Here is a 13,934-nt window from a genome sequence, read left to right as displayed (position 1 = left end):
TTGGTCAATGAGCCCTATACATTTTTCAAATTTGCCGCCTTTTTTAGTGCTAAGGTCGATTGACCGTCTCTATATATTAGATAACGCTATCTCACTCTAACACATACCTGTACTGAGTTCGTTGACCGAAGCATCGATGTGAAGAATTCATGAAGACATATTTTTTAGATAAAAATGCTTTTTTATCAACTTTATTATTGAAATTTAAATTAACTTTATTTATTTTCTATGTTATAATATATTATTATTAATATTTGAATCTAGAGTCTGACCAATTTATGTATGCAACGATTTTAATATCACAGACGGTTTAAAAATCAAACTTCTGTGATATGTTTATGTTAAATGAATACACAATACTTGCAAAATGTGCTTTATTAAAATTGATGCTAACTTAGAATGGTTTGACGGTAAAAATATGATGTATATTTTGGCTTTATAACGAAAAAAAGTGGGTAAGGCCATCCGGGTTTAAGGTACAGCAGGGAAAATCCCGACTGGGGGGCAAATGTAACTGGTCCATTTTTTCCATGTTTTACAATGTTTGCATTATTAAATAGAGTGTCCACCGGTTATATATGGTAGGCGTGTTCAGTGGATATGTCGCAGGGAAATGGCCAAAACAGAGATTTGATCAAATCTCTAAGGGGTATGATCAAATCACGCAGGATGTCAAAATGGCGAATCCATTTCATCATTTCTCTAGAACATTTCAGTCATTTGACTAAATCTCTGACTCTGTTTAGTGAAATCACAAAATCGGGCAATAGACATGGCACGTTTTGTCATTTCACTAGATTTGTTTAGCGATTTGATAAAATCCCTGAACCACAATAGTAAGTTGACGAAACGAGCTTATAAAGTCAACTTGTTTTATCATTTCGCGACGAAACCTGTCCAGAGATTTGATCATACCACCATATTTATTATATGTATACCATATTTCAGTTAAGACTTTATCATTTCCCTAAATTCGTTTAGCGAAATGTTAAAAGAAATTGACTTTATAAGCTCGTTTCGTCAACTTACTGCCGTGGTTCAGGGATTTTATCAAATCCCTAAACAAATCTAGTGAAATGACGAAACGTGGCGTGTCTATTGGCCGATTTTGTGATTCCACTAAACAGAGTCAGGGATTTAGTCAAATGACTGAAATTTTCTAGATAAATGATGAAATGGATTCGCCATTTTGGCATCTTGCGTGATTTGATCATATCCCTTAGAGATTTGATCAAATCTCTGTTTTGGCCATTTCCCTGCGACAGATACATGTAGAACTCAACATCATAGTTAAAAAATGGATCAGTTACAATTGTCCCCCAGTCGAGATTCGCCCCGCTGTATCCTATAGGTAAAGAGAATTCATTTTCAGTATAGAGTGGCCAGTTATTGGACACTAGCCAGTAACTGGCAATTTCCCTATGTTTTTTTTATTTTCTTGCCTTTTTGTTACTCATTAAAGTTGATAAAAATGCTACCGAAATTATATTAAAGAAATTAGAAGAGTGTGAACTGGGAAATGTGATGCCGTCTCTATTTACCATATCAGGAGACCATGTGTCGAAAGAGGACAGATGTAATTATAGTCCTGTTTTCGTAGTTTTAAAAAATATAGTCTTTATGTTGGTATTTAAAATTATATGAAATAGGTTAAATGATAATTAGTTCATTCTTTGTTTATTTTTATTTAAACTTCTTTTTTCTATTTGTGAGTGTGCACGTCAAAACGTCCCACTTTGTCGATTGCTATAAAGCCGCTTTGTCAGTTTATTCATATAAAGATACAAGTAAATCTCGCCTTAATTGTAACCGACAAAGTTGGACTCACATTTAGTCATTTACTGTGTTTTTTTTCGTACATTGATAATCATCAATTCTATATTATTACTAAAAATAACTGTTCTAAAATCTTCATTCAATTCCATTTTGTTACCATCATACATTGTGTGTGTAAAATAGTAACAAAATGGGAATAAAAATATAAGGGCACTTTCCTAGAACACAAAAAACTCAATATTACATAAATTGTACTTATAAAAAGTTTACTACTGAAGATTAATATATGTTTTACAACTTCTTGCCGGTCCCATAGTGGAAACCCCCCTCCAACTGAGGGGGGGACTGAAATCTCTAGGCTGAGGCGTAGGGTTAGAGCCGGCGTAGCTTTATTTGACGTTCATATGCGCATTGTAATATGCCTACTTGGAAAAGAAATATTTCATTTTCATAAGAGGGCAAACTTGTTTAACTGCACGTGCCAATATTGATATATATTGATACCCGAGCAAGTGAAAGATTCCATTGCTTGAACCACTCGCTAGGCTCACGGTTCAATACTAAAATCTTTTGCTCCAGCTCGTACCAATGAGTTTTTCGGAATTTATGTGCGAAATGTCATTTGATATTTGCCAGTCGCTTTTCGGTGAAGGAAAACATCGTGAGGAAACCGGACTAATTCCAATAAGGTCTATTTTACCCTTCGGGTTGGAAGGTCAGATGGCAGTCGCTTTCGTAAAAACTAGTGCCTACGCCAAATCTTGGGAGTAGTTGTCAAAGCGGACCCCAGGCTCCCATGAGCCGTGGCAAATGCCGGGAGAACGCAAGGAGGATGATGATGATGATGTTTATAATCCATACCACAGATGTCATATATACCATAGATCAAGCAAACGTATCTACTTAGCGTGTCAAATGAACTCAGTGAAATCCACTGAGTTGTCCGTCTTTAATCGCAGCTTGCAGCTTTCGGGCGTCAATTTTTGTAAGTTGAAGTTAATCAAAACATAAAAAATGACTCGTTACGTGATATTCAATTGCAACAACACAAAAATTATGAACAATCAAGAGCCTGAGACATATTTAAAATTACAGGCAAGAAACAACTTCAGTACAAAATTTGACACGCTCGGCCCCTATACAAATAGACGAACTTGTTTCTTCTATCTAAATAAAGTTCTGTGATCCATACTAATATTATAAATGGGAAAGTGTGTGTGTCTGTTTGTTTGTCCGTCTTTCACGGCAAAACGGAGCGACGTATTGACGTGATTTTTTTAAGTAGGGATAGTTGAAAGGATGGAGAGTGACATAGGCTACTTTTTATCTCTTTCTAACGCGAGCGAAGCCGCGGGTAAAAGCTAGTTATAAATATAGGCACGTGCGGTTAAGCAACAACTTGGCCCCCTTGTAAAACAAATATTAATTTTCAATAGTAAACTTTTTGTCAAATTTATTACAATTTACAACAACTTTGATACAAATAACTATTTTAATTATTTTAAATACCACATAAAGACTACGAGAACAGATACAAACTTAAATATACGTTCGGCGTCGTCCACGTTTCGTACAACTTGTATTAACTGTACATTTCGCCGACCGCAAATTTAACTTTGTCTTAGTGGTAAGTATGTTTTGTTTCCTAATGTTAAGGGTTTCGGTGTTTTTGGACGTTTTAAAAATGGTTGAAGTGATATGTGGGAATTGAAGCATTGGTGGTTGCTTCGTGCTGTCTCGGTTAACCCGTTTACCGCCAAGAACGGCTAAAGGCGTCGTGTGCTGCCGTGTCCGCGATGTCAGTAACGCCTTAAAGTGTATGAAAAAGATCTCGCGATTCTGAGCGTAAAAATTACCCATGTTACCTACAAAAAAGTAGGTAGTAACAACTTTGAAAAAAAAATGGCCCAACTCCTTAAGTGTAGGACTGAATTTGAGTTATTGTAATTTTCATTTTATTCTAATTAATCAAATTTCAAAATTGATGGACGTTAATGTTGCTATGGCGGACGCTGTCAAATTGTCACGCTGACAGATAAGGTTTACTTTCGTTCAGATACCAGCGTTTTACGGTTATAGAGTTATAAAAAAAATATTAAATTACAGAACAAGTGTTTGACAACCATTTCCACCTCCTAATTTATTTGTTTTGACATGTGCCGTCAGACACATGTCAAAACAAATAATTAAGGTCCTTACACACTAATTAATTCATTTATTATACATGTACATAGAGGATATAAGTAAGGGAAGAGTTGTAACTCCATACATCAGTAAATGCGAGTTATTTGTAGTGACATCTATCGTCATTCACTCGTCAATCACGCGCCAACTAGCGTAAATTATCATTACTGTTACTTGTCAATAGACGTCACGACGAACAAAAAGTCTATTGCTCAACAATTTTTAGCTAATATTACAATAGTATTAATCAGTACTTTGCTTTCAATTACTTCAGCTTATAATATAAGGTGTAAACTGTTTTAATATTACATTTTTGGCAAACGCAACACTGTCGGCACCTAGTGTCGAGTAGCAGTACTGATAATTTACGCTAGTTGGCGCGTGATTAACGAGTGAATGACGATAGATGTCACTACAAATAACTCGCATTTACTGATGTATGGAGTTACAACTCTCCCCTTACTTATTCCTCTATGTACATGTATGAAAACGAAAATTTAACAGAAAGCGTGGTGGTTCCTGATAACGAACCGAAAAAAACACTATGTATACTTGATCTTCTTTTGTATGGTGAAGGAAAGACAGCGCGAAGTATACCCCGTGGCAGGGTCAAATATCTGTGATTGAAGGCATAATGTGATTGTAGAGTAGCTCGAAGACCACGGGCTTGCCATAGACAAACAGGGACTTTGAGTTCCATAGACTAAAAAAAAAACTTGGAAATATTTTTCAAAAAAATTAACAATTGTATTAAGGGCCGGTTGCATCAAACCATCTGTCACCTTTAAAGCGTTCGTTAAATTTTATTTTATTGGGAAGTTCCATAGACGTCGGCTGAGTGACGATGATGTGTCTGTCAAATGTGGTTGATGCAACTGGTCCTAAGTGTGTTTAATAAAGTAGGACACTTTGTCGATTGCTATAAATCCGCTTTGTTAGTTTATTCATATAAAGATACAAGTAAATCTCGTCTTTATGGTAAGCGACAAAGTGGGACGGTTTACTAAACACCCTCACATTTTTCGAAGAAAAATGGAGACCTTATTATAGTTTGACTCGCCATATTTGTCAGTAGATAAAGATTGCAAATTAAATAAAAATGTTGGCAACAAGAATTGTGCTATTTGGATTTCGCGCCTTCTTATTGACAATGTGGGATTGCCAGAGTATATATAGGAATCCTATAGACAGCTGTCTTTATTATAAGTAAAGAAAATCATTTGTAAAAGATAGTAGGTATTACTTAAATTGAAATTATTACTTGTGCGAGAAAAAATATTGGAATATAAGCATGTCATTACTTGTATTAAAAAGTTGTTCGATATGCCAAGCATTTAAATGTTTAAAAAAAAAGTATTATGTAAGAGTCGGACTCGCACTTGACCTTTTTAAAAGGCTAAAATAAAATAAAATCGTTGTCTATGGCAAACTCGTTAAAGAATAGAATTGGCCGTTTTTCAGTACAAAAATTCTATTTAAAAATTAGTGTTTTTAAAAGTTCGTCAAGAAAAATGTCTATCTCTTTCTAGTTAGTAAAATAAGGTGCGTTTGGAGTGTACACTGATTTATTTGAGCTGGCAATACTATAAAAAAAAACATTCACATGATTTTGAAATTTATGGTAAAAAAATGCGTAAAAAATTGTTTCTGGTCAACTCAAAAACTAAACTTATGATTATGTCCAGCAAAAAAAAAAAAACTGTGAAGTTCGTCTAAATTAAATATGCGTTGATTTGACAATAACAAAATAATACCGCGCTATCCACTGTAAAATTATACTATGGGTATTTTAAAGGCATGCAACGCACATACTCCATTTCAAACTTGAAACTTAATAAACGGGCTAATAATGTTTGCCTTTTATTATATAATTAGGAGCACGTCAAATTGGTACGCAGCAGTGCAAACTGCATCCAAAAAAGCGAAAGTGCGAGTAAACTCTGTCAAACAAGTCTGTCAGTAAATAAGAACAAAGAAAACTATAGGTATCCTTTTCTCTGGCACCCTACAGAAAAGGATGCATATAGTTTTCTTTGTTCTTATTTACTGACACACTTGTTTGACAGAGTATAGTTTCAATGCCAGCTCAAATAAGTCTGTCCTGTAGTTAGAACCTTTTGGTACGACGGTGTTTTTGATGTTAAAAAATGTTGCGATAAAAAGTGTTTTTTGTTGTCTATGCTAAGGTGTTGCTAGTAAGAAAAAATAATTAGTTTTGATTAAGTTTCCCATACTTTATGTATGTTCTTTTTTAAATTATTGGTGCTAAGTAATTATTCATTTTATTGAGAAAATATTGTATGATAATTTCGCTGCTTTTTTATACAGTGTGACAAGACTTAAAGGTAAAAAGATAGATGTCGCTTCTCTTGCGATACAAGAACATATTCATCTTCTAATGTTAATGCGACCTTTTTTAAGTTACTTTTAGACACTGTTCTTTTAATTGTCTTCAGCGATTTTAATGTAATATGCTAATTTATTTAAACTATTTTATGAACTAAACATAAGTACAACTTGACTTCATTAAGGTATTGAAACTTGACTAGAAAAATATGACTACATGCCATGTTACGGAATTCCATTAGAACTAAACTATTATCTTCATACTATACTGAACTGTCACCGCATACATCAGAATAACAGCGCCCTCTTGACAATAGTCATATATTTTGGTCAGGCCTTAGACAACATGAAATGTCTTTGCCAGTCTGAGTATGTTGTAAAAAACGGACATTTAAACGTTTGAAATTGTTCCTATAAGTCTTGTCGCACTGTATACAGTGTGTAAACCTTATACGAGCGATGAATTAGACCAGACATAATTTTATTCATTTGTTAACCCTTCGTATGCACGGATCCGTGCGTGGGAAATTTAACCTATTGTTTTAAATGTCAAGGTCATATTTTCAATGATTAAAATTGACAGGCCGCACACGAGGGGTTAAGAGGTGTTTTTTAGTTAGTCTTAATTGCCACCCCTTTTTTTCTCAGCAGCAATGTAATGTAAACATGGTTGCGATGACAGTTAATGGCATGCGCGATTTTAAAACTGTCAACGAGTGTTTACCTCGAGTGTGTTTGCATTACATTGCGGGTCGAATTTTGTATTCGTAAAATTTTAATTTTAAAAATTAAAAGTTATCTAATTACATTTCTTACGTCCTTTACTAACCAGCGTTAAGAGATTCGCCCGTATTAGATTTACACACTGTATATTTGATTTTAGCTAGTCAAAAATTGTGGAAATGGAAAGGTTATAGTTAATAGTAGATTAAGGATCTGCTCTGCATTATATAATGAACATTTTGACAGTTGCTATAAATTGATACAAGTTTTATGAGGGAGTGTCTTTTTTTGGTAACTTTTTTTTAATGTGATATTTGGGCATTTTCAGAATTTGGGATCCCCCAATTAGCGTAAGGGCCAATTTAGACGGGACGAGAACTCGCATACGAGGTTTATTAGAGGTACATTGAGGTATTTGATAGCTGTGCTGACTTCTATGTAACCTCAACAGCCCGCAATGTAACTAAAATCGCATACGAGTTCGCACGCCGTCTAAATCAAACCTAAGTTGTTAACAAAAAAATAACTCACTGTCAGTTTTGACGATAATTAAGCGTGAAATTTGAATAAAAAGATTGTTTTTGTGTTAATTACATAAACTTTAAGCGATAATCTACATTCAGAATGCGAGAAAAGTAAATTTTTAGACAAATTGTATGCTTAACTGTCGTCACAAAACTGATAGTGAGTTAATTTTTGTTAACAACTTACGTTTAGGGGGGGGGGTCCCAAACTCTGAAAATGCCCATTTTGATAACGTTATTCCTACCCAGAATCAGCTTTTTCAATCATAATAGGTAAAAAAGTGTCCCACACGATTTTTCCTACTGTGTTACCACTTTTCATAATAGTTTGTATGGGGTAACAAAAGAGGAAAGTAAAAAAAATGTGTGGGAATTATGGGACATTTTTTTTCTGCTATTGAGATAAAAAGTGCTTGTGATTCTAAGTAGAAAAATATTAAACATTCATTTTAGATATATACATTCAAAAACTAAAAAAAAAAATCTTAAACTTACATATAATTTTTTCCTTCTTTTGGAGTCAGAAATGCTTGATTAAAACCTTTCGGAAATGAACCGCGATCATCAATTTATTAAAAAAAAACTGACACCTGAAGGTATTTTGTTGATTTTGAATAAGTACATTAATATTATTTCATAAAACTTGTATCCATTTTAATATTTTCATTGCCCTGTGCGGCGCCACCTGGTGTTACGAAACATCAGCTTGCCTCATAGCACTTGTGCCACCAAACGCGAGTAAGCTATGAGCTATCGGCTATAGACACGAACAGAAGATAATCGCCATGTAAATAAAAGAGACGGGATGATTAAAAAAAAAAAAAAACATTTATTCAGAAAAAATAACCTGGCTACATTTATTAACGTGCCCGCCAAACTGTAAAAACAGTTTGTTGGCGGAGACATGCTCTCATTATAACTAAGCCCGCGCGAGATATAGTTCGTCGCTGAGCGATGAACTATACAGCCCACTAGGCCCACCGAATCGAGCCTCGTTAATGGGCCATTTTTTTTCAAAGTTGTCCACCCCACTTTATTTTTGGTTTTTAGTTTTTTATGTGGTTTCCACTCAGGATAGCGAGCTCTTTCAATCCTAATACGAGAAAAAAAGTGTCCCAAGGATTTTTCCCATTCCATTCCCATTTTTTCATACATTTTGTATGGCGGTAACGGAATGGACGGTTTGAAAAATGTATGGAAATCTTGGGACATTTTTTTTCTCCTATCAGGATTGAAAGACCTCGCGATTCTGAGTATGAATCGCGTAAAAAATACCCATGTTACAAAAAAAGTGGGGTGGACAACTTTGAAAAATGGCCCTAATTCGCTTTCTGCATTTCCTATGAGTCTCGAGCCGCGTCGAATCGCATTCAAAATGTATGAGGACTCGATTCGACGCGGCTCCATTCCACCTTAGTGGACGCCAGGCTTAAATCGCTCGCTCTTTTATTTACACGGGAGCTATCTTTTGTTCGTTTCTATAGCCAATATCTCATCGCTTACTCCTTTTGGTGTAGTGATGGGTCGTTACCAGTAACTTACTAACAATGGGAACATTCCCGGTAATGTTACTAGTAATGTTACCCCCGAGCGGTAACATTGAGTAACTTTCAAAAAATAATTAGTATTGTATATTTATTTTCGTGTCAAATAGTTAACTCAATAATAATGCTATTCTTTACAACAATAAAACAGTCCAGGGTTCTCTAAGAGAGTAAATTCCCAATATTACTGGTAACATTCTCAATGTTACCGGTAACATTCCCAATATTACCAGGAAACTTTCCAAAGTTACTGGGATCAATACTATTTATCTGGAAACGAAGATCAATAATTATGTAAAATAAAAGAAAATATGTGTAAAAATCAGTTTAATTATGAAAATATAACAATCAACATTATGTATAATATAATAATGATCACAGTTTTACGTATATTTGAATGTTGTTTCACATATAAATAACCTTAAATAAAAAATTAAGTACGTCAATATTTTAAAATAAAATCAGTACTTATTATAAATGTTTATATTAAGTACATGCAATAAGCTTACTTTAATTTTGAAAATATAACAATCAACATTATGTATATAATAATGATCACAGTTTTTGTAACGTTTAAATGATGTTTCACATATGTGTAAATAATTATAAATTAAATATTAAGTATGTCAGTACTTTAAAATGAAATCAGTATGTATTATCATTTTTATATGAAATTAAGTACATGCAGTTAGCTTACTTTAATTTGAAAAATATAACAATCAACATTGTGTATAATTTTAGTATGTATATTTAAATGTTGTTTCACATATAAATCATCTTAATTTAAATATTAAGCATGACCATATAGTTTAAAAATGAAATCAGTTAAGTAGATACAATTAGCTTATTTGCAATAAGTTATCCAGCTCAGCACAGCAGCAGTTATGCAGTTAAGTTAGCTCAGCTTCAGGCACACAAATCAACTAGTAAAAATTCACATAACAGGTATAATATATTAAAATTTACTATAATCTCCAACAATGAAATCTTTAACATTCATTCTTGTTAAAAATTTTAATCAATTCAAATTCAATCTGTACAATCTGTAGAAAAAATACTGTTTGATGAAATTGAATCTGAGGTGCCATCTTCCATATCTTCAACGTCCGAAAATTCATCTTCAGAGTTGGACGAATCCGTATCATGCATATCCTCGTTGACAATTGTACTCCGATCAAAAGGTTTTTGTGATTCTGATTGATGAGATAACTTCCAGTTGTGAGATATATAAGTTAATTTTCCCGCTCTGTTTGTCTTCAACCGATTCCTTCGTTTCGTATGAATATTTGAAAATGTAGAGAAAGACCGCTCTACCGCTGCAGAGGTGGCAGGCATGGTTAGTATTTTGACAGCTGTTTTACCTAACACTGTATTGGAGAATAATGTTTCCCACCATGTGACTGGCTCTGTAGTAGCTGCCATTTTCCACACAAAATCCTTTGCCCAGATGCTTTTGTGTGTCTTGTAGTCCGATAATTCCATTAAAATATCAGTTGATTCATTCCCAAGATTAAATATGATTTCGCATCCATCAACGTTTTCTTGATCTGTTAATTGTGATCCTTGATTCTTTGGGTCTAGTATTGTCGCTGCAAAATGGATGGGTTTCAGAGCATTTGCCTTTCTTTCTTCAAATTTCGCTTTGAGGTCTGCTAAATTATTTTCAAGAAGATTTGTTGTTTGGTAATTGTTAAGCAATGCATCTAATTCTTTAAATGCCTTGTACACTAGATGTACTGCAAAATAATCCCCTTCTAGAATGTATATCCATTGGACAATGGGGTCTAAAAACCTTTCAAGGTTACGGAGCTCTGTCCATGTGTCTTCGTTTAAAATTTTATTTTTGTATTGTCTTAGTGATGTTGTAGATTCATTTATTACCATATTTTGCACAACAATTTTTGATTTGATAAAGCTTTGAAGACATGCTAAATAACTGCCCCATCTGGTTTTAACTGGTAACTGAAGACTCGAATTGACGCTTTTTTCCTCCGCGAGTCTTCGGAATTCAGCTCCAAGGATATGTGATCGTGTAATTGTTTTTATTACTCTCACTGTAAATGCAAAAATGCGACGTATTTTCATGACTTTTAATGAGTCCCCAACAAACAAATGCAGGGTATGAGCCAAACATCCTGTCCATAGAGTTTGTTCATATTTGTCGTGCAAGAGCTTCCCAAATCTGACCATGTTTGCCGCATTGTCCGTAACAACTGCAACAAACTTTGACGGATGAAACTCTTCGATTATATTTGTGACTTCTTCACACAGATATTCGGCCGTATGTCTTTGTTCCTTTGTTTCTATAAATTTGTAGAAGTATGGTTTCGGAGCATAGAGAATCACATTTAGGATGGATTCTTTTCTTAGGTTAGACCATCCATCAATAGCCAAGTGAATAATACTGGCTTGATTGATTTTGCTCACTATTTCGCTTTGAACGTCTGAATATTCTTCATCTAATAGAGATGTAGCCAATCTCTTTCTTGAAGGCATACCGTATAAAGGGTTCATCATATGAAAAGCTTCTTTCCATAGCGGGTGCTCGAATTGAGAGAAAGGTGTGCCAGTTACATACATTGCTCTTGCAACAGCTTTGTGTATATTCATCTGAAACAATAAGTTTAAAAGATATAACAATTGCTATTATATTATTTTGTTATTATGTTATATCTTCAAATGACGAATTGAATCACGTTTACTTAAAAAAGGTACACGCGGAAAAAATAATCACCACGTTTTCAAACAGGTCATACCCAATTAATTATAGGTAAACAGTGAAACAGTCGGGTATTTTTTTATACTACGTTGTGTTTTTAACTTATTTATTAATTAGTAGGTACCTACTTTGTTTATTTAAATTATATAATACAATTATTATTATCAACTTCTTTTAGTCGTCTACCAAAGTCAGTTTTACAATACAATTTATATTAAGCTGAAAATATATTTACCTGCTCGTCTTTATCCATCAATGCTGGTCTGACATTTGTTGTATCTTGTGATGTATAGGCACGGCTATGGTCACTGTCGCTTAATACTTGAGCTTCACATAATGTTGATGAGTTTTTGTCATTTTTCTTAAAACTGTCCTTTACATCTTGGGGGCTCTTTTTACATTTTATAATATGAACCGCAAACTTTGTAGCATTTCTATAGTTGTACACAACACTGCAAAAGTTACAAGTGTAACTTTTTTTATTGTTTATAGTATTTTCAGTAAAATAACTATACACTGGACTTTTCGGCTTCATTGTAACATATTCAGTTCTGTACTCCACTTGTTATCACAATTAATACGTTCACTCAAAGCCGTGTTTTAGATAAAACTAACCCCAAGCCAAGGGATCCATGCCAGGTAACAATTGCGATAAGAGGCTTGAGCGAAAGAGAAAATAAACGTTGAGTATGAAAGAGAAAGATGTATATCTACACGTGTAGTATACTAGCTGTTCCCCAAGACTTCATTCGCGTGGATTAATTTCCCGATATTTATGTATGAATTCGGAATAATAATAAACTTAAAATATTTATTTTGGCATACAGATTGTCTTCTCTTTTTAACATTCTTAAAGGTGGAATTTTTCAAAATCTTTCTACATCTCTTAGTACACTTTTTAATTGCAACCCAGTGTGCATATTTCAACGTTCTAGCTTTGACAGTTTCGGCTCTGCGATGATGAATCAGTCAGTCGGTCAGTCAGTCAGTCAGGACAATTGTTATATGTATAGTTAGATATACATAACATGGTGCACTGAGACAATAACGTTTACAACGAATTTTAATTCAATACATCATCAATTTCGTATGTTACCGTCTTTTGGGAATGTTACTGGTAACATTGGGAACTTACTAGTAATGTTCCCAAATGGAAACTTACTGGTAACGGGAATGTTTCCACCGCCCATCACTATTTTGGTGAGACCAGTGCCTATAGTCTATGGTATTCTTTGCTTTTTTAAATGATCTCTGTCCGTGTCATCAGATCTTTGGTGCAATCCTAGTGTTGCCATATTACTGTAAACGCTATTTTTAATTTGCTTAAGGAAAGAATCTATTTTTATTTGTCATATGATTATATGCTACTATTAAGTATATTATATTAGTAAATGTTCCTTTAATGTTTGATTTTATTTTTACTTTTATTCATAAATATCCCCACACCCCATAAGTAAAAAAAAACGATTTCTATGAAGTGAAATTTTTATAATATTTTTATATTGTAATCCATACTAATATTATAAACGGGAAAGTGTGTGTGTCTGTTTGTTTGTCCGTCTTTCACGGCAAAATGGGGCGACGAATTGACGTGATTTTTTAAAGGGAGATAATTGAAGGGATGGAGAGTGATATAGGCTACTTTTTGTCTCTTTCTAACGCGAGCGAAGCCGCGAGCAAAAGCTAGTTTGTATTATAAAAGTTGGCGTATGATGTTGTTGAATCAGTTTATTTAAACTATTTCACAATTTAAAATAAAATTGACAATTTATAAACGTAAGAAAATAGCAACTATTTTCTGGCATTGTCAACTGATCCTTGAAAGAATTCTCATACAGCATTTAGGGCCCGTTTAGACGGTACGGCAATGTAAATAAATGCGAGTTCGTACGCCGTCTAAATCAGGCCTTGGGATACATACTTAGAGAAAATGAAACAAAAAAAATGAAGTCAAAGTTTATTTATTTCCACAAAAAATATGTTTAAAAAAATACAAAAAGTTAAGATGTAAACAACTGAATCAATAAATAGTCCTTATGGCACTGGCTCACCGCTGGGCGAGTAACTATAAACATCGCCGTGTCTCTTTTATGGGAGTGATTATATTTTGTTCGTTTT

At 33.9% G+C, this 13,934-nt stretch overlaps 1 protein-coding gene and 1 long non-coding RNA gene across 2 annotated transcripts; one reads left to right on the top strand and one right to left on the bottom strand.

The window, feature by feature from the left end:
- The first annotated feature begins 8,745 nt into the window (after positions 1-8,745).
- On the top strand, positions 8,746-13,223 carry LOC125239060. The gene is made up of 3 exons (XR_007178490.1): positions 8,746-9,066; positions 11,934-11,936; positions 13,022-13,223. It is a non-coding gene; the product is annotated as an uncharacterized LOC125239060 (long non-coding RNA).
- On the bottom strand, positions 10,003-13,000 carry LOC125239056. Its single transcript, XM_048146513.1, has 2 exons — positions 12,052-13,000; positions 10,003-11,707 (listed from the first exon to the last, which is right to left on the bottom strand). Exons 1-2 carry the CDS (start codon positions 12,349-12,351, stop codon positions 10,127-10,129), a joined length of 1,881 nt encoding a protein of 626 aa, XP_048002470.1. The 5' UTR covers positions 12,352-13,000; the 3' UTR covers positions 10,003-10,126.
- Positions 13,224-13,934: the final 711 nt, after the last annotated feature.

Source organism: Leguminivora glycinivorella, chromosome 25, assembly GCF_023078275.1.
Source record: "Leguminivora glycinivorella isolate SPB_JAAS2020 chromosome 25, LegGlyc_1.1, whole genome shotgun sequence".
In the NCBI taxonomy this organism is placed as follows: domain Eukaryota; kingdom Metazoa; phylum Arthropoda; class Insecta; order Lepidoptera; family Tortricidae; genus Leguminivora; species Leguminivora glycinivorella.
The sequence above is the reverse complement of the archived record's forward strand: the minus strand, read 5'-3'. Positions and strand labels throughout refer to the sequence as shown.